Here is a 22,954-nt window from a genome sequence, read left to right as displayed (position 1 = left end):
TTACGCGCATCCAAAACTGATTGAAAAATTCGCGTTGCGCAATGAGATATGCGACTTCCCGAAAAATCAACAAGCATGAAGTCAGAGGATGCGTAATCCTCGGCGCGCGCTCGACAACGAAACGTGACATAAGCGTGCGCGACCGTGTGTATATTTCGGGCTCTGACACATACGAATCGAATATGTTTATACCGATGATGCCCTCGCTTTCTCTCGCTTACGCCATCGCTACCGGCCTTGCTCTTCCTCCGTGAGCGATGCGACGGACGTTTCGCTGGCGAGCAAAGTATAATCGTGCTATGACTTCAGCTGTTTCCGCGACCAAGTCTTAGCACACAGTGTGTCGGTCTTGCGACCCAAAAACTACTAGAAACACTTTGCGAGAGCGGAGCAAACCACGTCAACATATTTGGCCGGAGATATATTCGTGCGTGATACGCGACCGCTGGCAACCGCTCGTCGAGTGCGCTCGAATTCTTCAAGTATTGGACCGCGATTCGGTCGACTGAAATTTTTCGCGACAGAGATCGGTAAGTGTTCTCTTTTTTTTGTACGACCATTTCCTGGTTCGACCGGTTAGCGTAGTTTTGCAATATTTTGTGCAGGTTTTAACACATTGATCGCCACGCTGATTTCCATTGATTAGTACAATATTCGAGCTAAAATCAGCTGAAACTTGGCATGGCGATCGACGTGTTCGAAACGTTCGAGAACGTCGCATTTACGCGGTACCTGCCAAATATAACGGTTAGATATCATCCACTCCCGGTCGGTATTGATCCTCCTGCACGCAGCTCTCCCATAATTCCGAAGATTACGACAACACGCACCTCACATCCCGATTGACTGTATTTCCATCTTCACGCCGCGTTCTCTTCCTGCTGATTGGCTGATGTCGCTCAATCGATTGCTCCATGCATTATCCGAAATCAACTACATCGAACACGAAACTACGTCGGTGCCGCTAACGCATTCGCTTTCCTGCGATAAACGTAATTCATCATTTCCTCCGCTGCGTTTCCTTATTGAATCGCGATGGTGACGGAAACGACGCGGAGACGATTAGTCGCGAACGTGCGACACCCTTGCTCGACGAAGATTCGCCTTCGTATATGAACAAAAATCGTCGAAATCTATCTAATAATAAAATCTATAAAGCATTCAGTGAATTACATACTTAAATATTTATTTAAGATAATTGTTCTCGATATAGGTCTGGATGCTGAAGATGAAATCAGCGAAACAAGAGGAATCAGCTATGGGCTTCAAGGACAAGCAAAAGGCGCTCAACATGCTCAAGTCCCTGGATGGTCGCGATATCAGCTACCAGTATCACGTGATCTTGACGTTCATCGGTCGCGCAAAAAGAACAATACAAATCACACGGGACGAGGAGAAGTTGGCTAATCTGCGAGAGGCTCTAAAAATTTTCGAAAACTGGCTGGCGGACTATAAGGAGAGAAAACGAGGAAAAGAGAATCTCGCATATTTGCCAATTGAAACGGTCGAGGCTTTTCGTTGCCTCGCTAAGAAATACGACGTGTGGGATGATGAGTTCTTTAGGTAAGGAAAGATAATTTTTATTTAACTATCTTGCGGATAGCGTTTTGAGTCCTCACTGATTGATTCGATTGATAGGGCATACAAATGCGAGAAGGGTGACTATAAAGGCCTGCGCACCGTCAAGACACCCAAACAAGACACGACTTGGGACATTGAGAGGAATAAGCGACTAAAGGACATCATTGGCAGGATCAAGAGTGAGTATATCCAGTGGTACGAGACCGACGTGGGCGATTTCCGGGGGATGCCGACGAAGGAGCACACGCGATGCATCGTGCTCGCATATAGCCCCGATCCAGCAAAGCTGAAGAAATTGGCGGCTCAAGTGTGCGAGAAGTTCGGCGGGGAAGACGACAGCGAGGATGATATGGACGTCGAAGAAGCAGAACGCAAAGAAAGAGGTACGAAGAGAGCTCACGACAGTTCGTCATCGAGTGACGACAACGACAGCGAGAACGGCGAACCGGAGAAGAAGAGCGCGAAGCGAACGGGAGAAGAGGAGCAGAACCAGCAAAACGAGAAAACCGAGAATACGCTGGGCTTCAAGGACAAAGAGAAAGCCTTGCAGAGCATCGAATCTCTAAAAGGTCGAGACCTGTCGTATCAGTTCTACGCGATCAGCGGCCTAGTGAAGAGAGCGAAACGCGTGATCTCATGCACCAAGGATGAGCAAAAGATCAAGAATATGAGAGAAGCTGTAGAGGTCTACGAAAACTGGATTACCGACTACAACGTGAATAGCAGATCCAAGGAGAACTTGAATTACCTCTCGATAGACATCGTGCGGGCCTTTGAACCACTCGCCGAGAAATATGGTATCAAGGATAACGGATTCCTCAAGTAAGTTCTGTTTTATCAGCATACTTATTACTCATTTACTTATCTCGGAAAAAAATTATTTTTATTTACTAAACTATTCTAGTATTAGTATTCTAGTACAACTATTCTAATACTAAACTATTCTTTCGTCTGATTTTAATAGAGTCTACGAGGATGCCGAGGGCGATTACAAGAAGCTCAGATCCATGCGAGTGGCCGAATCGGATGTCACGTGGGACGTGGAGAGAAACGAGAAGCTGCGGACGTTGGTGAATCGCATAAAAGAGAATGGCATCCAGTGGTTTCATACAGATGCTGAATTCTGTGGCTTGCCCACAGCTGAACACACGCAATGTATTATGTGGGGTTTTAGCCACGACGTCGCGAAGCTGAAGAAACTTTTACCTACCTTGAATGAGAAGCTGAAACCGGCTGGGGACTAATGTCATAATTAACCAACGTTAGATCGTTGACAGAGAGAACGCCTGAAAGTAATCGCCCAAAGATAGAAAATCTGTCATCAATGTTATCTCGCTATTTTATGTATATAGACATTTATTATTTTAGAAGACGCTTTGTAGTTACGTTACACTTACACTCTAACATCATATTGTATAGTACATTTTATATATTATACAATACTATATAATAATGATTATATTAAAAAAAATAATTAATATAAATATGTTTTATACATGTATATATATATACACATATACATATATACATGCATACGTTATACATACACACACACACACACACATGTATACATACATACAGTATCCCATTTTAAATACCACAGGTAAATGTCTTGAAAAAATGTAAAAGATACGGCAAAACGTTTCGGACAAGTTGTTCAAATTAATTGGTAGAAAAAAATGATATAATAAAATTCTAATGCATTGTAATGAAAAACAGTAAAAAATAAAAGTGCGTTAGATATGAAATGACAACCGAAGAGGTATTCCGGCCTTCCGACGGGAATCTAGAAATCTCTGTTTCTCAGTTTACGAATTTTTGTATCAGGGACACATAATAATCGAAGAAATATTACGGCCTTCTGGCGGGAATCTAAAAATCTCTCAGTTTGTGAATTTTCGGTCCTTTTGTGTCACATAATGACCAAAGAGGTATCCCGGATTTCTGATGGTAAATTTGAAATTTCTCATTTACCCAGTTCTCGGATGACCTCATTTTTGAGATAACTTTAGTGCGTGTCGAATCAAATCCCTATTCGTTTTGCTGTTACTGGCTTATGGAATTGGGTATTCCGGATCATATCAAAGAAGAAAAAGTTGTGCTGTTATCATTGAGACGGACGTAGTTCATATTCACTGTCTCAGAGTGCGCGTCGGAAAAAGCGTCGCTTGAAATCCGGTCTGGTGGCCACTCTCTAGTTTGACTTATTCTAAGTACAAACATTTAATTTATTTACAGACTGCTGAAGTGTCGAAAGTTGATTTTATTTTTCGATGGCTGGCGAAGTGGTCGTCGATGCTTTGCCATATATCGATCAAGGATATGATGAACCTGGTGTGCGAGAAGCGGTAGATTTTTGCTTCTATTTACATAATCTAATAGTACAATTAAGGGTTAAGTTGGTTTAGGTTATGTTTTCAAAGAAATTTATTTGTATAATTATTTGATTGTATGCATGTTTTCTTTTCTCCTTGTGAATTCATCATCTCGAATTTCAGGCCTTGGCTATGGTCGAAGAAGAGACTCGTCGTTACAGGCCAACCAAAAATTATCTGGAGCATCTAAACCCTATGAGTATAACATTCGAAACGGCGGTATTAAAGCACGAATTCGAAAGGATGCACAGCCGCCTGCCAATGGAGGTACTTAGTATGAAACGTTATGAGCTTCCACCGCCACCGTCTGGCAAAATGAATGATTTGGCTGCATGGAACGAAAGTGTAGAGAATAGTAGCGCTCAGTTGGAACATCAAGCTACCAGGTAGACTGAAATAGACTGCTGATCATTTATCTCACATCTAATTATTATTACATATTAATATATACTAATACATTAATATATTATAAGGACATGAAGAATAGATTGCATATATAATTGGTTTATATTTTTTAAGTTGAAGTACATACCGATATGATTTTTGCTTTTGTATTTTTTATTTTAACCAAAAAATCTTATATTTAACTAAATTATATTTAATCAGAAAATTTTAATATTGCTTAATTGACGTTACATAATATTCCTTGTGCTATTGATTGTAGAATCTGTAATCTTGAGTTAATGATGGAATATGGATGTGAAGCTTGGAAGTCATACCTGAATGTACTAGTGCAGCTACTCGGTCAGGCTCAGAAGCAGCTACAAATGCTACGCAAGAAGATTCAAGAGGTGAACTGGCAGAGGAAGTCGATGCAGACTCAAGGCGGCGACAAACTGAGGGCCCTTGAGGCTCAGTGGGTCGGTTTGGTGTCAAAAAATTACGAAATCGAACAAGCGTGTGTGCATTTGGAAGAGGAGATACAAAAAGTGATGATGAACAAAGAAGCCGTCGAGATCAGCGACGTACCGGCGGAAGAAGGTCCAGACATGCCTGGGAAAAGCGCCACGGAAACGATGGCGTTACAAATGCAGCAACAGGAAGAGCAGGAACAGCGGGATCTTCTATTGGACTTTTGAGATGGCACCGATGGGACGAAATAATACGACAAAGACAACGGCGAAGAATGAACGTACGCGATGTACTTCGAATATTTATAGAGGCATTACGAAGTCCGTACAGGACTTCTGTAATAAAGCACAATTTATTTTATCGTGATTTATACATGTATCACACTCGATTTACGCTGACAATATACATATGTACAACGGCGGTATATCACTGTTTTAATCGACACAGCGCGATGCACTACTGATTAACAATTATTTATAATTTCACGATGGTGCTGAGACAAACGAAAGATTTGCTTTAACATAGTTACGTTCCACGTGTATCGACACATTTTCACACGTATTGCGCGTCGACTCAGCTGGTTTTATTTTATCTCATTAGGACGTGTGTTAGCGGCAATATTTAATACCACGATATAATTACAAAGCGAATAGCTAAGCGTTTAATCTTTTTTTTCCTTCTCTCTCTCTCTCTCTCTCTCTCTCTCTCTCTCTCTCTCTCTCTCTCTCTCTCTCTCTCTCTCTCCCCCCCTCTCTCTCTCCCCCCCTCTCTTTCGACCGACTATTCGTATGTAAAAAAATACGCGAGTTCACAATCTCCGTTTTGCCTTTCTACGTCTAAATTGTCGTGGACTGAACATGAGAGAAACGTCAAAAGTGATAGTCGGATTAGGCTTGCGTTGCGCATCACAATGCTCTGTCGTTTTATTCACTCGACTGTCATAATGACGTTTCGCTAGCGCCAGAACTTTGGGACTGAAGTGCTATACTTCCCTTATAGCCCATCGATTCCTCTTCCAGCAGAGTTATGCGTTGCTTCAACGTCTTCACCTGCAAATCACGAAATATTCAAATTACTTATTTATTTACTTTATTATTTTATTTTTATTTATTTATTTATATATTTATTTATTTATTTTATAATTCAAAAGAATCAGAAAAAGATTACTTCCCGTGAACGAAACAAATACACTGAAGATTTAAAATGATTATACTAATTTGCACAATAAACACGGTAAAGATATACAATAACATTAATATACAGTAAGTTATAATAAAGGAAAGGAAAAAAGAAATGTATAAAAGAAAGTAGGGAAAGAAATTAGTGACACCGCTGATGTGTTCGGCAAATTTAAAAATCCTATTTTGCAGATAAAGAGAAAGAATAGGCAGAATAGGATCTCTATTTTACAGCTTTATGCTTTAGGATAAATCTAAAATATATGAGCAACAATTAGGTACTATTACAAAATGAAAGGGAGAGAGAAAGAAAGTAGAATTTAGTAGAATCGAGTTTATAATTGGAAATATCGTTTTGTAGAAGAGAGTACAAGGACACTCTCTCTCTCTCTCTCTCTCTCTCTCTCCCCCTCCCCCTCTCTCTCTCTCTCCCTCTTTCTCTATTTTTAGCTTAAAAGAATGTATGTATATACACATGGACGGGGCGCGCGTGCGCGTTAGAATCGATCCAATATGGCGGCCGCGAGCTTGAGGAGACAGTAGTAGTCTCACAAGTCGTTCTGATGTACAGCAGAATATTACGACGACTAGTTAAAAAGTTGCCGGGGGAAAGGTACTTCGGCGATTTCCGGATCCTCCCTCTATTCTTTGCGCTCGGTGCGTTTATAGAGTACTCCATGATCCAGTGGCATGTGGGTGAGACTAATTTCTACAAAGTGTACAAACGCCGGCAGATAGAGGAGTTGACGAACAAGAAGTTACATCAGACTACACCGATCGTCGATAACAAAGCCTGAAGCCGCATTTGTAATCGACCATCATCGCGCAATGCCCGCCGGAGTGTCTTGGCCACGGTACATTATATTGTCCGCGAGCGCATTACTCTCAATGATGGCCGGTGCGCAATGCGTCCACCTGATATACAAACCGCTCGACGACCTGGACGAGCTCGTCGAGAAGCACATTAATGAGCAACTAAAGAAAGAAGGAAAAGCGTCGTAGAAGAATATGTAGTTTAGATCAAGTATGAAACGTGAGATGATGTTGAATAATAATAAATTATACCACTGAATGTCTTTCTGATGTCTTTTTTTTTTTTGTAAATACGAATCGGTTACACCGAGTGATCATAAAAATGTGAATACTTCACCTATATGCGGTCATACCTGCGCGGCATGCCTCTCTACCATCCCCAGCATCTGTTGCTCCAGCTTTTTGAGTCTGGACTGGTACTTCTTTTTCGACTTCTCCAAGGTTTGAACCAAGGCTCTGGGGAGAACAAGTGAGGGACCTTGTGCTTATTGCGGATGTGTAACAGTAAGTTATGAAAGAAAAAAAGAGAAATATATAAAAGAAAATAGAGGAAAAGGAATTGGCGACATGAGTTTGCTAAACAAATAAAATATCTATAGTAATGTATTTGTATTCGTGCGTAAGATACCCGTTAGCTCTCTTCAAGTCGTTGACGAGCTCGGCGGATTGCTGATGTCGCAACTCGGAGTTTTTGTTCACCTCGTCCAAGGTCGAGATTAGTTCCTGCAAGCGTTCCTTCAGTCTCGCTTCCCTACCTAGCGCTTCAATTAGCTCGGACTCCATTCCTTCGCTCTCGTTGTCGCTCAAACCTCGATCCTGTATATATTCTCCATTAGTTTACGTGAAGAGAATGATTTCAATGGCGCGCGATATCCATGGTTTGAGATTTTATATTCAAGATCATCGCGGTTTGCATGACATTTTAAGATAAATTTGACACGATCTTAAATATCGCCGTAAGATACCTTGTTCGTCGCCATCGCGAGCATAGCTTCCGCGTCGCTGAGTTGACCTTGAAGGTGCTGTATGGTGGCGTGCTGAGCCGCGATCTGCGTGTCGCGGGCATTCAATTTCAGTTCTATCGTGGCTCGTTCCTTTTCTAGAAGAAATACCCTCGCACGTAGCTCGGCCTTGTCCTCCCGCATAGCCATTAGTTCCTGAAGGCATTATATTTCCATGGTGTAGAGGGTCGTCCCTCTTCTCTGGATCCCTTTCCGCAGATAGCGAATACCGACCTGCATAAGAACGGCAGTCTCCAGATCAAGTTTCCTGGCCTCCGCCAGGGAGATGGTGTTCTTTGAGTTTAAGGGTTCCGCGTGCACACTCTCCAGCTCGACTGCCGTCGATCTGACCATGGTACGCTCTCCTTTGAGTCTGCTGATGTGCCGTCTAAGCCGTTGTTCGTCCTCCACGCACCATGTCACCTCCGACCTGTCGAGGAAGTGATTATGTAACACCGATTGTGTACATCGCGTGCGAAGTGCGAGAGAGAGAAGTTTCCATCTTTTAAGAAATGGTCTTGTAAAAAAGAAAGAGATGCAATATCTGTATTTCTTATTCTCCTTTGTTCTTTTCCTTTCCCACGAAAGATACGCTGTTGTGTAACGTCTTTTTTCTCTCGTGAAAATGTAATTAATACATAGGGTGTCTGAAAATTTATGACACAATATTCGTACGTAGATATACCGTATCTAACTGAACGAGAAAGTTCCCTACTTTTTTTGCAAACATTGTTATATAATTATTAAGGAATTAATTAAAGAAGAACAGCAAATGCGAGCGCGGAAAGAACAAATACTTTTGTTTAGTTTGTTCTCCATGCAACGGATATCGTACTTAAATTCAAACATCCTGTATATACTGTGTACATATGTAACACCCTGTATATATGTATTCGGGGTGTAAAGCGCTATCGCATTCCTCGATACATACTCATCCGATAAGACCATACTGTCTTCCCAGGGCGCGGCCAGCGCATTAGCGCAGTCGTTTTCGAGTCTATTCAGAACGTGATACGCTACGTTCTCGGCAGCCCTCCTGTTATCGATCGTCGCACTGTTTCTCTCGGTGGAGAGAGCGATCTCGCTTTCCAGCAGCGCGACCAGAACGTCGTAGGCCTCGATGGCGCGATCGCTGTAGGAGAGTGCAAGTCGCAATGCCGTCGCGTTCGACTCGTACTTGCCTACCAGTAAACTCAACCTGCAACCACGACGAGGAAACTATCCTTTGTAACACGCAAGTCGCCCGAGAGTTTCTGCCAATACACTCGCTATCACGTTTCATACTAACGTGTGATGCAAATTAACGATTTTATTAATTAAAAAAGGGAATCATCAATTTTTACACTATCACACAAAAAATATAAGATGGTGCGCAGAGGTCGTGATTCATTGACTCAAAAAATTTATAATTTCTTTTACGTACGGGTAATATATATATGTTTAAAGTTCTTACCGCAGGTACCGGGGAATATATGTATATATTTGAAATGGTAAGTGACTTTAGGACCACCTTGTGACTCAACCGAACGTGTTAAAACTCCGAAAGAAATATGATGAAGGTAATACCGATCGCATTGCGCCTTGCTCTCGTGCAGGGTGAGAGCCAGGACCGCGTTGTTAGCTCGCGCGTGTTCCAGCCGACTGTTCAAGCGCTCAGTTTCGACCTCAAATTGCTTCTCAGAACCGTTCAGTTCTTGCAGGTTCGACTGCTCCAAGAGATCCGACACAAGATGCTCGGCGACCATGGTGGAGCATACCTGGAACACGTTTGCACCTGTGACCACCACGTCGTTTTATCAAGAATAGAGTCGAGGGATTACAGTAACGTTGACTGAAGGAGAAATCGTACCCCGAGATTAGCGATGTCCGGCCCGGTGATGTGCCTCTCGTCTGTTCTCCTGAGTCTCACTCTCTCGGCCATCTTCAGAACTGGCGCTTCTTCCCTCATTACGTTCTTCGTCGGTGGTGTTTGCAGCGGCGGCAAAAGAGGCGAGCATGGTGCCGTCAGCGGTTCCGGTGAACTGTTATTGCCTCTTGTCTGTACAGAAGAGGAGATGTTCGCAAAAGGAACGAGGCGAGAATTGTTGTATTTTATCAACGTTTCTTCACCTTTGTGGAATTTGACGATGTTATTTGTCCGATCTTGTTTTCTTTTTAATATCACGATCTTTTCTTATCAATTCTTTATCAAAATATCGTTTTACCCAAATGATTTTTTGTTTGAACATATATAATACATATATAAAATCTAGTAAAAGAAAAACTAGCGCCAGTTTGGCGAAGGTGTCCCAAATGGAAATCATCGCGCTCTTTCTGCTCACTCTGATCTCCCGCCGCGGCGAATCGCTACCCGCTGTTTGCCTCTGACTGCCGGCCTGATTCTGGCTCTTGAAATGCGCCAATTGCGCCTGTAGGCTCACGATCTCGGCCCGTAGCGCCGTGATCTCCTCCTGCAGCGTCGCTACGGCGACGCTCTGACACGAGGCTGCTTGCTGCGTCGGCTCCGGGGTCGGCAACGCGGCCGGACTGCCCAGCTGCTCTCTATCGTTCTAACACGCGACATACAAACGAACATTCGTTATAGAGCCCGATACGAACTACGTGTGCTGCTAGTTACTTATATGCAACAGCTGCCATCGCGGAATTCCTGCTTTTCACTCACCTCAGCCGGTCGATTCTCGTCCTCGCAGCAACTGGAGTCCGCATCGCCCAAGGTGCGATCGCCGTCCCCTTGGATATCCCCACCGCCTTCGCTCTCCTCCACCGGGTTAGTGATGGACCCCTCGGCATCCCTGCTCGTTTCGACTTCTGCGTGCGAAAAGAAGAAAACACCACCCCCATCATCAGTCTATGCAATGTTTGCAATAAAGACACATGTAGTATCATGAAAATTAGAACACGGACGGTTTATAATTTATTGCAAACTTTATTCTTGAACAAACGCTTTTGAGGGAATCTGCATCCTAGAGCGCTCAATAAATAACGCTTTTTCCCTTCTTCCCCTTTTTTGTTCTATCATCCCCTTGCCGGAAGAAGCCGAAGATCGAATCTCGTCACGACGCAACCGTCTTCGCGGCGGCATGCGCCGCTTGAAGAACCCTGAGAGATTGCTCTTTCTTCTCGGTAGAACCGAGAACCGCGCATGAAAGATGAAAAGAGAGAGACAGAGAAAGAGAGAGAGAGAGAGAGAGAGAGAGAGAGAGAGAGAGAGAGAGAGAGAGAGAGAGAGAGAGAGAGAGAGAGAGAGAGAGAAGAGAGAGAGAGAGAGAGAGAGAGAGAGAGAGAGAGAGAGAGAGAAACAGAGCAAAGTCGAGGAATCGAGAGCGCACTAGCGTTGCTACCTAGAGTGATGGCTATTACTATCGTTATTGTCGGAGTCCGGGGGAGATCGCTGATTGCCCGGCGGGAATTACCCCGCGTGTTTCACCCCGGAGAATTGGTCGTGGCTACTCGTTTACCGCGCGAGTTGAAGGCCTCGTGCTGAGAAAAAAGAGCAAAGAGAGAAAGAGAGAAAGAGAGAGAGAGAGAGAGAGAGAGAGAGAGAGAGAGAGAGAGAGAGAGAGAGAGAGAGAGAGAGAGAGAGAGAGAGAGAGAGCAGAGAGAGAGAGAGAGAGAGAGAGAGAGAGCAGAGAGAGAGAGAGAGAGAGAGAGAGCAGAGAGAGAGAGAGAGAGAGAGAGAGAGAGAGAGAGAGAGAGAGAGAGAGAGAGAGCAGAGAGAGAGAGAGAGAGAGAGAGAGAGAGAGAGAGAGAGAGAGAGAGAGAGAGAGAGAGAGAGAGAGAGAGAGAGAGAGAGAGAGAGAGAGAGAGAGAGAGAGAGAGCAGAGAGAGAGAGAGAGAGAGAGCAGAGAGAGAGAGAGAGAGGGGGAAAGATCAGTCTCTCCTCTCCCTTTCTCGAAGTAGGTGACGGTGGTGGCAACGAGGAGGAGCGAAATCGGTACGCGGAATCGAGAGTGATAGTGGCAACGGCGACGGCGACGGTGTCGTCGTCGTCATATATCCTTACCGGACTCGTCCTCCTCGGCAATTACGGTGGCGCGATGCCTCTCCAGCTGTCTGCCAAGCTCGGCGATGACGGAATGCAGCTCGGTGAGCCGCTCCTCGTGCCGCGCCGCCTGCTGTTCCGCCCGCTGCTCGGCACGGGCCGTCTGCACCTCTGCCCTCACCAGCGCGGCCTCGGCAGCCTCTCGTGCGCGGGTTGCCGCCACTAGACGCGAGTTCAGCTCGGCGACCTCGGAGCGTAGCGACGATAGCGCGGCCGCGTGTAACTGCAACAGGAAAATTTTGTCGGGTTAGGTAATTTTTTTTTGTCTGACAAGGAGACTTACGGAAGCGTCACTCACTCTGATTTTAATGAAACTTTGCATACTTATAGAACATCGAAAAATAATCGACATGTATTTTTTTATTTTTGCAATGGTGCGGATTTAAGGATAGAAACCATCCCTTGGACGTTAGGGGTGGTCTCTGAACATAGACAGAAAACAATCATATAATTTAGGAGAAAAAATGCTTTCAGGGGGTTTTTGATGCAGCTAATTCTGAATCTGACGTCAAAATTACAAAATTCAAAATCGGCGGATCCAATGTGACGATCGAAATTACAAAAATTCTTCTCATAAAATTTATGTATCCTCAATTTTTAAAATTATTAATTTATTGAGAATAATTTTTACAAAAATGATATTCCGTAACAAAAGTGTATCACGCACAAAGATTTTTTACACCACGCACACCTCAATACCGACAATAAATGTGCACGAATCGCAAAATGCTGCACAATCTCTGAAACAAAATTCTACGGGATCTTCAAACTCAGGTGGTTCTTTTTGCAAATAACCGCTTTTGTACCACGCATAACTAATAAAATTTGAAAATGATTAAACATTTAATTACCCACTAGTAATTTTCATACGTTGTTATTTTAGAAGGAATTTTACAGCTATGAGAACTTTCAAAACATTTTTTCTATTAATTTATACAATTGTGCTGCCAATCTGGTTTGTGCTTTGAAAATCATCCCTTTGTCATGAGATGTAGTCGCCATTTTGAATTTTGTAATTTTGACGTCAGATTCGGAATCAGTTGCATCAAAAACTCTCTGAAAGCATTTATTCTTCTAAATTATATGATTGTTTATTATTTTCCGTCTATGTTTAGAGACCACCTCTAACGTCCAAGGGATGGTTTCTACCCTTAAATCCGCACCATTGCAAAAATAAAAAAATACATGGCGATTATTTTTCGTTGTTCTACAAATGTGCAAAATTTCATTAAAATCAGTGAATGACACTCCCGTAAGTCTCTCCTTGTGAGATTCGAAGATTTTCCAATGTGCAATCTCCGATATATCGTTCTGCAATGTTGAACATAAATAGTTTGCTTTATAAATGTCCTGGATCTGGCAATCGCAAGTTGATATATTTTTTCGGTAGTTACGCAGGGATATATGTGAATAGTTTCATGTAAAAATTTCACATGTTTGTTTGAAAAATTATATGATTGATAAAGTCGTCGGATTCATATAGACTTGTTATTTTTCCTTTTTCCGTTCTTAGAAGAGAATTACACGATCGCTACTATCCTGGGATATAAAATCTCGCTCTAGACATTGTTCTACAATTTCGCAACAAGTTTCTAATTTCTCATTTCCGACTGTACTGTTAAATCTATTTTTCACCAGTGAACGATGTCCAGTGAGCGATGGAGTTTCGCATTGTCGCTACCGCAGATGCTGTTGCAGATAACATTGTAATATAAATCGCGCATTTCGACGTGGATACGTGCAGAGCGATTACCGCAAAAACGAGATCTCATCGAGCTCGCAACAAAGCGCAGAAATAGTACGCGGGAATTTCGCGCGCATCGCGTGAATCAACGTCTCGTGTGTTTACCGATTCCAGTCCACGGTGATGTAATCCTGTTGAATAATTTAATACCGCGGATCGAGATCGGCTGTCGAGATCATGTTATTCTCGCGGTCTCGACCGCGAAATCAAACGGCGTAGATTGCCAAAGCTATCGGAACGCATCGTGGGCGCACTGATTTTCTTCATTCGCGTATAATCGCGAGTCTCCCTTCCTCTCCTTCTTCCCCTCTCACTCACGCTAGCGAGGCACACCATACGGGTAATGCCTAAAAAAAAAGGAGAAAAAAATAAGCGCGTCCTTCTCACGTGCAATCGCCCGTATCGGACGTTACGGGAGGCTAACAATTGTCGGTTGCGTAATTACAGCGCGACGCGATGGGAGGAAGTGAGGGGGCGATGATGAACGCATAAAAACGACGGACGCGCGGCGATTCGTGGCCATTCTTCGCTGGGACATCATCGTCGCAGAGAGGATTCCGAGACGAGTGTGCGAGTAATTTTCGAAAGCAGGTAAAATCGAATCGCTCAGATAGTCCGCCATATCCTCACGAGAGATTGACATTATTACAAAATTATGTATATATGCGCAAGTCTAAATATTATTATCAGTAAAATCGAGCGAAAATTCACTCCGAACAACATAGAAAATCGATCTCTATTCGGAATTACATAAAAGCGAGTGCTTCACTCAAGCTCAGAAGAGACTCTCTCTGTCTTCGATATCGAGTGAATATTTCTATTTCACAATACATTTTGAATTGAGGTATGAAATGCCTGAAATTCATCAATCGACTCTGAGCGCAAGTGCACACTCGACGTTTCAGAGCGTAACTCGGTTATCACCTCGCTCGAGTGAAGTTTCGTCGAGTGAAATTTCACTCCAAGGAATTTTGAGATAACACGCGATGAATCTATGTGCGTGCGCGCGCGTGCGTGTGTGTAAATCGTCTTGTATGCTGTCGCAGACAATCGAGGTGAATCGACGATGAAGCTAATCATCGTCCTGATGGCCATCGCCATCGTACTTTCGACCACGGTCACGGCGCAGGACGACTACATTCATCTGCCGGGGAAAAGTTGCGCGGATGCACCGCCTTGTCCCGACGGGAGACCCTGCGTGATGGCCCCACCTCACTGCAACGTCGGTACCTGCGGCAGAGATCCAGTACCGACTTGCGGGAAAAAGCCTTAAAAGGGGACGTATGGCGTAAATCCAAGCCAAGTATTACCGCTCGTTCATACCTTCTCCGTGTGTAACAATAATAAAGAGCGTTATTTCTCAAGAGGAAAGAAACGCGTGTTGCTAGTTGGCTACGCCGCCACCGTGTGGTGTTATTGTTATCGTCGTCCTTTGCCGACGACGAGATCGTCGCCGAAACAACGTAGATACACGCGTATTTCGAAGTAGCGTGGTTAAATATTTTGCAATGGGCAACGGTTTACAGAAGCCGCGATGTACAAGATGATGAAACGTTTGGCGTAACCGCGCGCGGCGCGAGGCCCCGCAATTTCCGTCCTTTCATTCACAAAGGATTCTCTCTCGCGCTCGGTTAAGGTCAGGGGTGTGTGCCGGCCCAGCGCAAACAGCGGGAGGGGGGACACGACGGCCGGAGTGTAATTCAAACAAAAAGCAATCAAGGATTCAATTACAAGGCCGTACGGCTGGCCGGCCGGCCGGCTATGCGGCACAGCATGGCGGCTCGCAGTTTCATCGTCGAGTAAGGTCACGAGCGAGATTCGATTACCGAACTCGGCCTCGGACACGTCGGTCGTCCGATCGCCGGACGAATTAGTAATCAAACTGGGCTGGTCTTCGTCGTTTCGCGCATTTTCCGCGCTCAACAGCGTGAGTGTCACACGATAATAATGACGCGTGTGAGAGAGAAGGGAAGAGAAAAAGAGAAAGAGAGAGTGTGTGTGAGAGAGAGAGAGAGAGAGAAGTAGCGGCTGCCTCTCTCGCGAGCGGTGCTTTCTGCTTGGATGATTTCAAAATTAGCAAAGACAAAAATGAGATAAAATTCCTTCCTCTTGGCACCTTGGTCTGATTACCAGATGAATACCAAATGCAATCTCAAGCTCTCAATGTCCTTTCTTTTGTCTTCTTTTCTCTTCGTTTCTTCAATTCCGTCCGCTTTGGTGGACGGAACTGACGTGGGCGCGGCGCGCGAAGGTGTCCAATGTGCCGAGAATCTCCGGTGAATATCAGTCCCGGAGGACGGAGGACAATCCTCCAAACGGCATCCCGCAGAATTCATTACTCCGCGAATAGGCATTTGTCGCGCGGATTTGTCGGTGCGCGCGGGCTCCCCATTATGACTGACGTGCAATTTATCGAGTAAGAGTTCCTTTGTATTTCCGTTTGTACGACTGACTGACTGACGCGTGCGCGCGAGTGAGCAAGCGCGCAAGCTCGGGCTCGAGCTCGCGGTGATTTATCGTGCTGCGCGCTGCGCCGCACCTCAAAAGAGCAATCCCCGTACGGTGTTATCGAGTCTCGGTTTTCCACAGGTTTTCCTGGCAACGGCGACGCCGGCAATGGCGGCGCGCGTGTGACGTCATACCGTCGTCACGGCGGAAAAAGTCGCAACTCCGCGCGGACGATAAATCAGCCGCCGAATCCCGCCGCGTCTTCGCGACAAATACGAGACAGGAGTGGTGAGCTACCTGGGGTCTATATATCCGGCATCCCCGAGGATGCGATGGAAAATTTAAGAGACCCTTCTCTCATCCTGTTTCTTCCTCTCCCGCCGTGCGCGCACTTGACGTGAGAGCTGTCAGCAGCAGCGTGGCGCGTGTCTCGAGAGTGTCAATTTTTAACGGAGTCCGCGAACAATTTCATATGCATTATATAGCATACATCTTTGCATTCCCTTTTTGGACACACCAATGGAATTTCGCCCGTGTACCAACTCAAGATCAACGTCGACGCGCAAGGGCTACAGAAATCGCAGGCCCCCCCTCCCTTCCCCTACATATCCGCGACACACCGTCTGCACGCACGGATTCCCCCCTTGCGCCTCCTCGCGTCTCCGTCACCGTCTCTCACCGTCTCTCACCTCACCTCCACCCGGGGCGCCCAAGAGAGACCGTGAAACGGAAACTTACTGCATTTTGCTTGTCCTTGCTATCGGCCTCGACCTGTATAGGAACGGTCTTATCGGCTCGGCGATCACCGGGGCAGCAGAGCCACGACCTAGACCTCGTGAGCCCTTTGGACTCCTCCTCCTCCTCGTCCTCGACCTCCTCGTCCTCCGTGGTGGCGCAGTGCACGTACACGAGGTCGTCGCGGCGCGAAGGCGGCTCCAACACCTCCTTGGCCAAGGCTGGCACCACATGACCGGAGAGCATCTGCACCGGGTAGCGCGGAGGCTGTTGCTGCTGCTGCTGCTGCTGCTGATGGTGCTGATGATGCTGATACTGCTGATACTGCTGCTGCTGTTGCTGATGCTGCTGCAGCTGCACGTGCTGCCGGTGCAGGTGATCCACGTAGTAGCGCGGCTCCGCCGAGCCATTGTTTACGGCTACCGCGAAACCCGCCACGTTGAATTGCGAGCCGCTGCCAGCTGGAGCCCAGAACTCAGCTCAGGAAGCTCATCTTCCGCCGTTCCGCGCGATATAACCCGCTCGATCGGCGATCGAGCGGACCGTTACGGATCGTCGCAACGGTCCAAGTCTTCGCCGCCGGTATCTTCTTCCTCCACGAGCGCGCGCGCGCGCACGTGCGTGTGTACGTGTGTATGTGTGTGCGGCGTGTAAGCACCGGATCCACCCGCCGATTAATTTATTTTTGATCTTATTCTCCTACCCGCTCCCTCCAGGCGGTCACCTGAGATCGACCGCGCTGCTGCTACTCTCGTAGGCAGCGGATGTTGCGGTTATCCTTCGACTGGCTAGCTGGCGAACGGTTCGCTTCCCCGAAGTCGCGCGATCGCTGCTTCTCTACGAGTTCAAGTGGAATCTGCTCGCTATCGGTCGGCCGTGTTGCCGTATGGATGAGGAGCGACCACGGCAGAATGGTTAACGAAGTGTTAACGGCGTTAAGCTATTGTTTATGCCGTCATTTAAAGTATCGGCGCCGCGGCCGAGAGGAGGATCCACTGGCGAGGAACGCGGCCGAGTGTACCGACGACGGGTCAACTCTGAGACCTGTTGGGCGACGGTTGTCGTGTGAGACTTGTCCTCACGTCGGACATTTGGATCTCAGCTTATACAATCAGACGAGAGGCGAGAGAACGCGTCGCGCGTCGGTCCGCGCGTGTGCAACAGGATATATCTCGCTCGTGCGTCTCATTCTCGCGCGAGTATACGTGCGAGTATACTCGCAGTAACGATGAAATATTTTCGTACGGAGAAATTGCGCGAGCAACGAGCGACGCGGGCAATCGCGAAATCGCCCGCTCCATCGGGGAGATCGCGCGAGGTCAGTTTTGATAGAGAGATGTACATCACGACGCGATATATATCGCGGTACCAGCGGCATCGATGCTACCCATTCGCACGTGATATTGATCGACTTCTATTTTGGACTCGGACTACATATATTTTTCGTACTCGCTCGTCGTAGCCCATCGACGCGGCGCGGAGGTTTGCGCATGAGTCCGACGATGTTTCAGCCGGTCGCGGCACATTCGTGCGTCCGAATCGATACTTGTTTCCGAAATACCGCTTTATCACGATAAGTACCAACCGCCAATTACGCTTCCGACGACGTGGCGGCGGTCGGCCTTCGGGGAACTTCGGGTTCGGGTCTAAACAACTCTTTAAGTGTCTTGGAAGGAAGTTTCACCCTTCCGAAGATCAGAGTCACAAGCGAATCAATCAGGTTTGAGTAATTTTTCATTCACGAATTGTCGAGTGAATATTCATGTCCGAAATTGAAGAGCGAATCTGACGTATTCCAATGTTACAGGAATAATTCATCTTAATCGGTTCATTTTAATGTAGAATCAGAATTCTAAACTCAAGTGAAACGACCAGTATCTTCTTCACTACCACTTTGAGCAAATTTCTACTTGCTTTGACTGAGATTTCACTCCGAGAAAGCATGCTAGAAATCGAACGTACGTCGTTAAAATAAAATAAAGGGAAAAAAGAAAAAAAAAAAAACGAAATAAATATTCTTTACTCGTAACGCCCGTAGAGGCTCGTATTCAACTCGCCGGTGAATGAGGAAGATTGTAGTAATCAAGAGACGAAGGGGCTGGTTTTTTAACGTTACAAAGTCGCCAGGGAGAATTCGAGTACGTGCGAGCGCGCGCGCGCATTCTTCACGCTCGCCGGAATCACCCCGGCTCGTAATAATTTTTACGCGCGGCGCTTAACGAGCTCGCCGTGACGCGCGTTCGTTAATTATTCATTAGTGACTCGGCGAGCCCGCGACATGATATCTAGCGGATCGCATTATTTTCGGAGATTAAAGTTTCCATCCACGCCCGCCTTCCTTCTTTTCACTCTACTCGAGCGGGACGATCGGGACAATATTCAGCGCCGTAAATGCCTAAATTATGCAACGCTTTTAAAACACTTCGTATATCGCGCGCGGGTGCGATACCTGTGGCGTTAAAAATTTTAAATGCGATTTATCCGACTGTCGCGAGTTTATTTCGCTAACGTGTGCGTATCGATCGATGCGAACTCTTTCTCTCTCGTTATACAAGCCCTCTGTTTCACCCTCCGCGGTATATATATATATCTATATATATCGCTTCTCTTTCTTTCTTTCTCTCCTTCTTTCTCCTTGGATCCTCTCAGCATCCTTCTTCATCTACGGGATCTTGCGACGTGACCGGTTTGTGTTACGTCTTTCCGCGATACTGGGCCACTGAGAAGGACGAACGCTCCTTCTTTTTCCCCTTGTTCCCCTCCCACCCTTCATCCACCCCTCGTTCGTGCTGAGGAAAATTTGTGGGACGCGTGCGGAAAGTTCCGAAAACAACCTCCTTCTCGTCGTTCCTCTTTCTTACTCGCCAGACGCGCAACCTAATTTCGTCGCAACGTTGTTTTCGCGGACGGGGGAGGTGGGGGAGGAAAGAGCGAAGGGGCACGCGCATAAATCTTTTGCAGGTGCAAACATATTTGCATATTGTGCGCCGCGCGCGTTACAACGGCGCGCGGCGCGGTATAAATTCGCCCGCAGCCGTTTTCCGCGGCTGCGATAGATCGCGGCGGGATGAAGTGCTCCGATAAAACTAGCTAAATAACGAGCGACGGCGAGACGAGGTGTGGCTAATGACGACGGTGAGCTCGCAGGCGAGCTCAAATAGATACGGAAACTCTCTTCGCCTTTAATCTCGGCAAGAAACCTGCCGCCGCCGCTGAGCCCCTTGCGAGTTCGATTAATCCTTTCTTCACGCCGAAGCTCATTAAACTTAAATGCGCGTTGCGAGGATGAGGTAAGAGACGTCGCTATTCCTTGGTAACGCTCGCTAATATTCGTAGTCGTATTGTTTAATTTTTCCCGTGAAAAATTCCAAAGGCGACATTCGACTTCGAAACTGCATTAGACTACGCCGCACAGTGGAGCAAAACTGACATTTTTGTTCAAAATGGTCAAAAGAGACTTCAAAACTTAACGAAATGAAACAAATTTTTTTTTAAATCACTCGTTGAAAGATAACGAAGAAGACCGTCTGAGCCGATTTTGGATAAAATTCAACCTTAAAAACCTACAGACTCATAATCCCATTAGAAAAATATACAATCCAATAACGAAGAACCACAACACATAAATTGGTAACTTTAACTCTAGAACCCCTTCACCCAATATGTCAGTCACACAAAAACTACTAAAATATACAACATAACGATCCCATAACCCCATAATCTAATAATTCCATAACCCAAAGACTTATAACGGAATAACTACCAATCAATTACTACAAATGACAATAAAATCATATTATAAAACCCAATAACATTATAAACAATATCCCCATAACCCAACAATCCTCACACTTCAATAACCTCAAAACCCAAACCATAAGTTGACAACCTCGTATATCGCAATAACCCATAATTCAATATCCCTATAATCCAACAATCTCGTAATATTATGTCTTAATAAACTGCAATGACCATATAGAATAGTTATTTTGTTACCCAATAATCCCATAACTTAATAACCAAATTTTTATATATTGTATTTAGAATGTACAACAATATATTCATACTACATATGAATTTATTGTTGCAAAAACTTAAGATTCTGTAAAATCGAACTTGAAGCCTCCTCGTGGTACATCCGGAATACACTTTTTCATCTGAAAAGTGTAGCTAATTCGGTTTGTACTAGACTATGAGCAAAGTTACTATAGTTAGTTATTATAGTTTTCATTTTAATTATATGGAGTCATGGAGTTATTGTTTATGGTGTTATTGAGTTATGATTTTATTATCACTTGTAGTAATTGATTTTGTAGTTATTATAGTTATTATAAGTCTTTGGGTTATGGGGTTATGGGGTTGTTATGTTATGTGTTTTAGTAGTTTTGGTGTGACTGAGCTATTGGGTGAAGCGGTTTTAGAGTTAAAGTTACCGATTTATATATTGTGGTTTTTCGTTATTGAGTTGTGTATCCCCTGGTAGAAATTCGTGCAGTTTTTCTAGACACCCAATCAGTTACTGTCTCTAGTATTACTATATTCTCATAAATTGTATCGAAACTGTATAAGAACTGGACAAGTATTTCATAGAGTTTTGCTCAGTAACTGAAGCAGTTTTCCTAGTCAAAATATGTACAGTTTGCGTAGATAACTGCCCATTTATTGTCTGGTATTATTGAATTCTCATATATAGGTGTATTAAAACTGCGTAGGAAATGAACAAAAAATGTTGCCCATCAGAAGTGCAGCGAGAGAATCAACGGCAAAAATCGAAAAAAATGTAAATTATAACTATTGTAATTTTTCGAAGACGATGCTTGAATTGCCGCGCGCAGCGCACAACTCAATTTTGCATTTCGGACCGTCGGGACTTTCCATCGGCGCGAAGCTGACGGTTTAATCCGGCCGAGTGCGCTCTGTGTACTTCACTCGCGCCAGACACACAGTTTCGCAAATATTTGAAGAGACCTGTTGGATTTTTCGAATCTCGAAAAGAGCAAATGGTATGCATACATATACGTGCGCGCGCGTGCGAAGGCGCACGGCGCGTGGGCGATGAATGCGCGAACGCTCTTTTCTCAAAACGGCTCGCAAGCGGAGCGGCAGGGAAATTAATTGCTCGCCGCCCACACCGGCGATGTTTGCATTTGTCCTCGCGACGCCCACAAGGATCACGCCGCGTTGCAGCGAAGTATTGCGCGATACACCTTGCAGCGTGATCGCGTGCTCGCTCGCGCTGGTCTCAAGAGCAGTCGCCGTCGCGCGCGCGCGCACTCTCGAAGATCTCCTTGGTCTAGAAAGTGTTTAATTACTCTTTAATTATTCAAACCCACACGTCGCGCGCGTGAAATGGAAACCGCCGAGCAAAAGCGCGCACGAGAGAGAGAGAGAGAGAGAGAGAGAGAGAGAGAGAGAGAGAGAGCAAATTTCAATCAGCGTCAGAATCCATTGTTAATTCAGCGCCACAGTTTGCATCCGGACATCTATATCATTATTGAGTCGAGCTGGACGAAGCATCCGGCGAGCATAAAATGCAGCGTACGAAAGATTAAAGATAAATTCGAAATATATAAATATTTGACAGAACGGAGATACCGATTGTGCAGATTGTCGTGAGAATGAACAGAGAAAGGACGAGAGACAGATAATTGTACGATCGCGCGTGAAAATGCGTCAACGCACAGTGGGCCAGAAGTTCACCGTGGTCGGCCAGAATTCAATTTCTTGAACTTACATGAAATCAAACATATGTGATATTATATATTTATATACACTTTCCTATACTAAATGCTGAAATATTATTTCTTTATGTTAATATCGAGATTTTGTCAAATTTGTTTCTAAACTGATGAGAATAGTGTTTCGAAGTTGCCGATTTTGAATTCATTCATCGCATTGCACTGACAAAAGCTCGAATTCTCGATAGTTTTTAGGATTTCCTATTTTATCATGTATTTAAGTGCAACTTATGCTATCAAATATGATTTCTCTCTGGCATTGTAATCAAAAGGCGCAAAAAGGCGCGTATTCAAATTATAGTATACATCCTTACGAGCAATTTGACGTATCATATGATTGATTTCAGAGTGGAGGCTCAGAGAAGGTTTCATTTGAAATTGAACAAGTGTACTATAAGATTCGAAACTATTAGCTTTATCAGACGAAACAAAGTCAATGTACCGTGA

At 45.0% G+C, this 22,954-nt stretch overlaps 6 protein-coding genes across 14 annotated transcripts in view; 5 read left to right on the top strand and 1 right to left on the bottom strand.

Moving 5' to 3' along the window:
* Positions 1–249: 249 nt before the first annotated feature.
* On the top strand, positions 250–3,016 carry Ude (Uracil-DNA degrading factor). Of its 2 annotated transcripts, none has more exons than XM_011153523.3 (4): positions 250–530; positions 1,214–1,563; positions 1,639–2,403; positions 2,546–3,016. In XM_011153523.3, the coding sequence occupies exons 2-4, from the start codon at positions 1,220–1,222 to the stop codon at positions 2,823–2,825; spliced, it is 1,389 nt and encodes a 462-aa protein (XP_011151825.1). In that variant the 5' UTR covers positions 250–530; positions 1,214–1,219; the 3' UTR covers positions 2,826–3,016. The 2 variants fall into 2 exon arrangements, with proteins under 2 accessions (XP_011151825.1, XP_011151826.1); XM_011153524.3 differs by lacking the exon at positions 250–530 and adding an exon at positions 657–992.
* A 748-nt stretch (positions 3,017–3,764) lies between these two features.
* On the top strand, positions 3,765–5,473 carry BCAS2 (BCAS2 pre-mRNA processing factor). The gene is made up of 3 exons (XM_011153526.3): positions 3,765–3,929; positions 4,080–4,342; positions 4,621–5,473. Exons 1-3 carry the CDS (start codon positions 3,855–3,857, stop codon positions 5,033–5,035), a joined length of 753 nt encoding a protein of 250 aa, XP_011151828.1. The 5' UTR covers positions 3,765–3,854; the 3' UTR covers positions 5,036–5,473.
* Positions 5,474–5,729: 256 nt separating this feature from the next.
* Positions 5,730–22,954, bottom strand: part of LOC105190669 (colorectal mutant cancer protein) — a 49,888-nt gene continuing 32,663 nt past the window's right edge. For 2 of the 8 annotated variants that reach the window (XM_011153528.2, XM_025299703.1), the window contains 11 exons: positions 11,804–12,065; positions 10,463–10,608; positions 10,122–10,349; positions 9,650–9,838; positions 9,367–9,557; positions 8,732–8,998; positions 8,035–8,230; positions 7,765–7,956; positions 7,428–7,615; positions 7,153–7,255; positions 5,730–5,857 (listed from right to left, as the gene is read on the bottom strand). In XM_011153528.2, the coding sequence (XP_011151830.1) occupies positions 5,747–5,857; positions 7,153–7,255; positions 7,428–7,615; positions 7,765–7,956; positions 8,035–8,230; positions 8,732–8,998; positions 9,367–9,557; positions 9,650–9,838; positions 10,122–10,349; positions 10,463–10,608; positions 11,804–12,065 (2,073 nt within the window). In that variant the 3' untranslated portion in view covers positions 5,730–5,746. Of the gene's footprint in view, positions 5,858–7,136; positions 7,284–7,427; positions 7,616–7,764; positions 7,957–8,034; positions 8,231–8,731; positions 8,999–9,366; positions 9,558–9,649; positions 9,839–10,121; positions 10,350–10,462; positions 10,609–11,803; positions 12,066–16,772; positions 17,633–22,954 lie in introns of all 8 variants that reach the window. The other 6 variants (XM_025299705.1, XM_025299704.1, XM_025299706.1 and 3 more) reach the window with 6 other exon arrangements.
* On the top strand, positions 6,500–6,829 carry LOC109504553 (small integral membrane protein 4). The gene has a single exon (XM_019844850.2). The coding sequence runs from the start codon at positions 6,550–6,552 to the stop codon at positions 6,781–6,783; it is 234 nt and encodes a 77-aa protein (XP_019700409.1). The 5' UTR covers positions 6,500–6,549; the 3' UTR covers positions 6,784–6,829.
* sloth2 (ubiquinol-cytochrome c reductase complex assembly factor 6 sloth 2) lies at positions 6,746–7,048 on the top strand. The gene has a single exon (XM_019844851.2). The coding sequence runs from the start codon at positions 6,815–6,817 to the stop codon at positions 6,986–6,988; it is 174 nt and encodes a 57-aa protein (XP_019700410.1). The 5' UTR covers positions 6,746–6,814; the 3' UTR covers positions 6,989–7,048.
* LOC105190668 (uncharacterized) lies at positions 14,040–14,957 on the top strand. The gene is made up of 2 exons (XM_011153527.3): positions 14,040–14,177; positions 14,633–14,957. The coding sequence occupies exon 2, from the start codon at positions 14,653–14,655 to the stop codon at positions 14,857–14,859; it is 207 nt and encodes a 68-aa protein (XP_011151829.1). The 5' UTR covers positions 14,040–14,177; positions 14,633–14,652; the 3' UTR covers positions 14,860–14,957.

Source organism: Harpegnathos saltator, unplaced genomic scaffold, assembly GCF_003227715.2.
Source record: "Harpegnathos saltator strain DR-91 unplaced genomic scaffold, Hsal_v8.6 scaffold289, whole genome shotgun sequence".
Taxonomy (NCBI): domain Eukaryota; kingdom Metazoa; phylum Arthropoda; class Insecta; order Hymenoptera; family Formicidae; genus Harpegnathos; species Harpegnathos saltator.
The sequence above is the reverse complement of the archived record's forward strand: the minus strand, read 5'-3'. Positions and strand labels throughout refer to the sequence as shown.

Coding starts and splice junctions, on each gene's coding strand:
- Ude (XM_011153523.3), top strand. CDS start 1,220: ATGCTGAAGATGAAATCAGCGAAACAAGAGGAATCAGCTATGGGCTTC. Junction 1,564..1,638: donor TGGGATGATGAGTTCTTTAG/GTAAGGAAAGAT, acceptor TTCGATTGATAG/GGCATACAAATGCGAGAAGG. Junction 2,404..2,545: donor AAGGATAACGGATTCCTCAA/GTAAGTTCTGTT, acceptor TGATTTTAATAG/AGTCTACGAGGATGCCGAGG.
- BCAS2 (XM_011153526.3), top strand. CDS start 3,855: ATGGCTGGCGAAGTGGTCGTCGATGCTTTGCCATATATCGATCAAGGA. Junction 3,930..4,079: donor AACCTGGTGTGCGAGAAGCG/GTAGATTTTTGC, acceptor CTCGAATTTCAG/GCCTTGGCTATGGTCGAAGA. Junction 4,343..4,620: donor TTGGAACATCAAGCTACCAG/GTAGACTGAAAT, acceptor TATTGATTGTAG/AATCTGTAATCTTGAGTTAA.
- LOC109504553 (XM_019844850.2), top strand. CDS start 6,550: ATGTACAGCAGAATATTACGACGACTAGTTAAAAAGTTGCCGGGGGAA.
- sloth2 (XM_019844851.2), top strand. CDS start 6,815: ATGCCCGCCGGAGTGTCTTGGCCACGGTACATTATATTGTCCGCGAGC.
- LOC105190668 (XM_011153527.3), top strand. CDS start 14,653: ATGAAGCTAATCATCGTCCTGATGGCCATCGCCATCGTACTTTCGACC.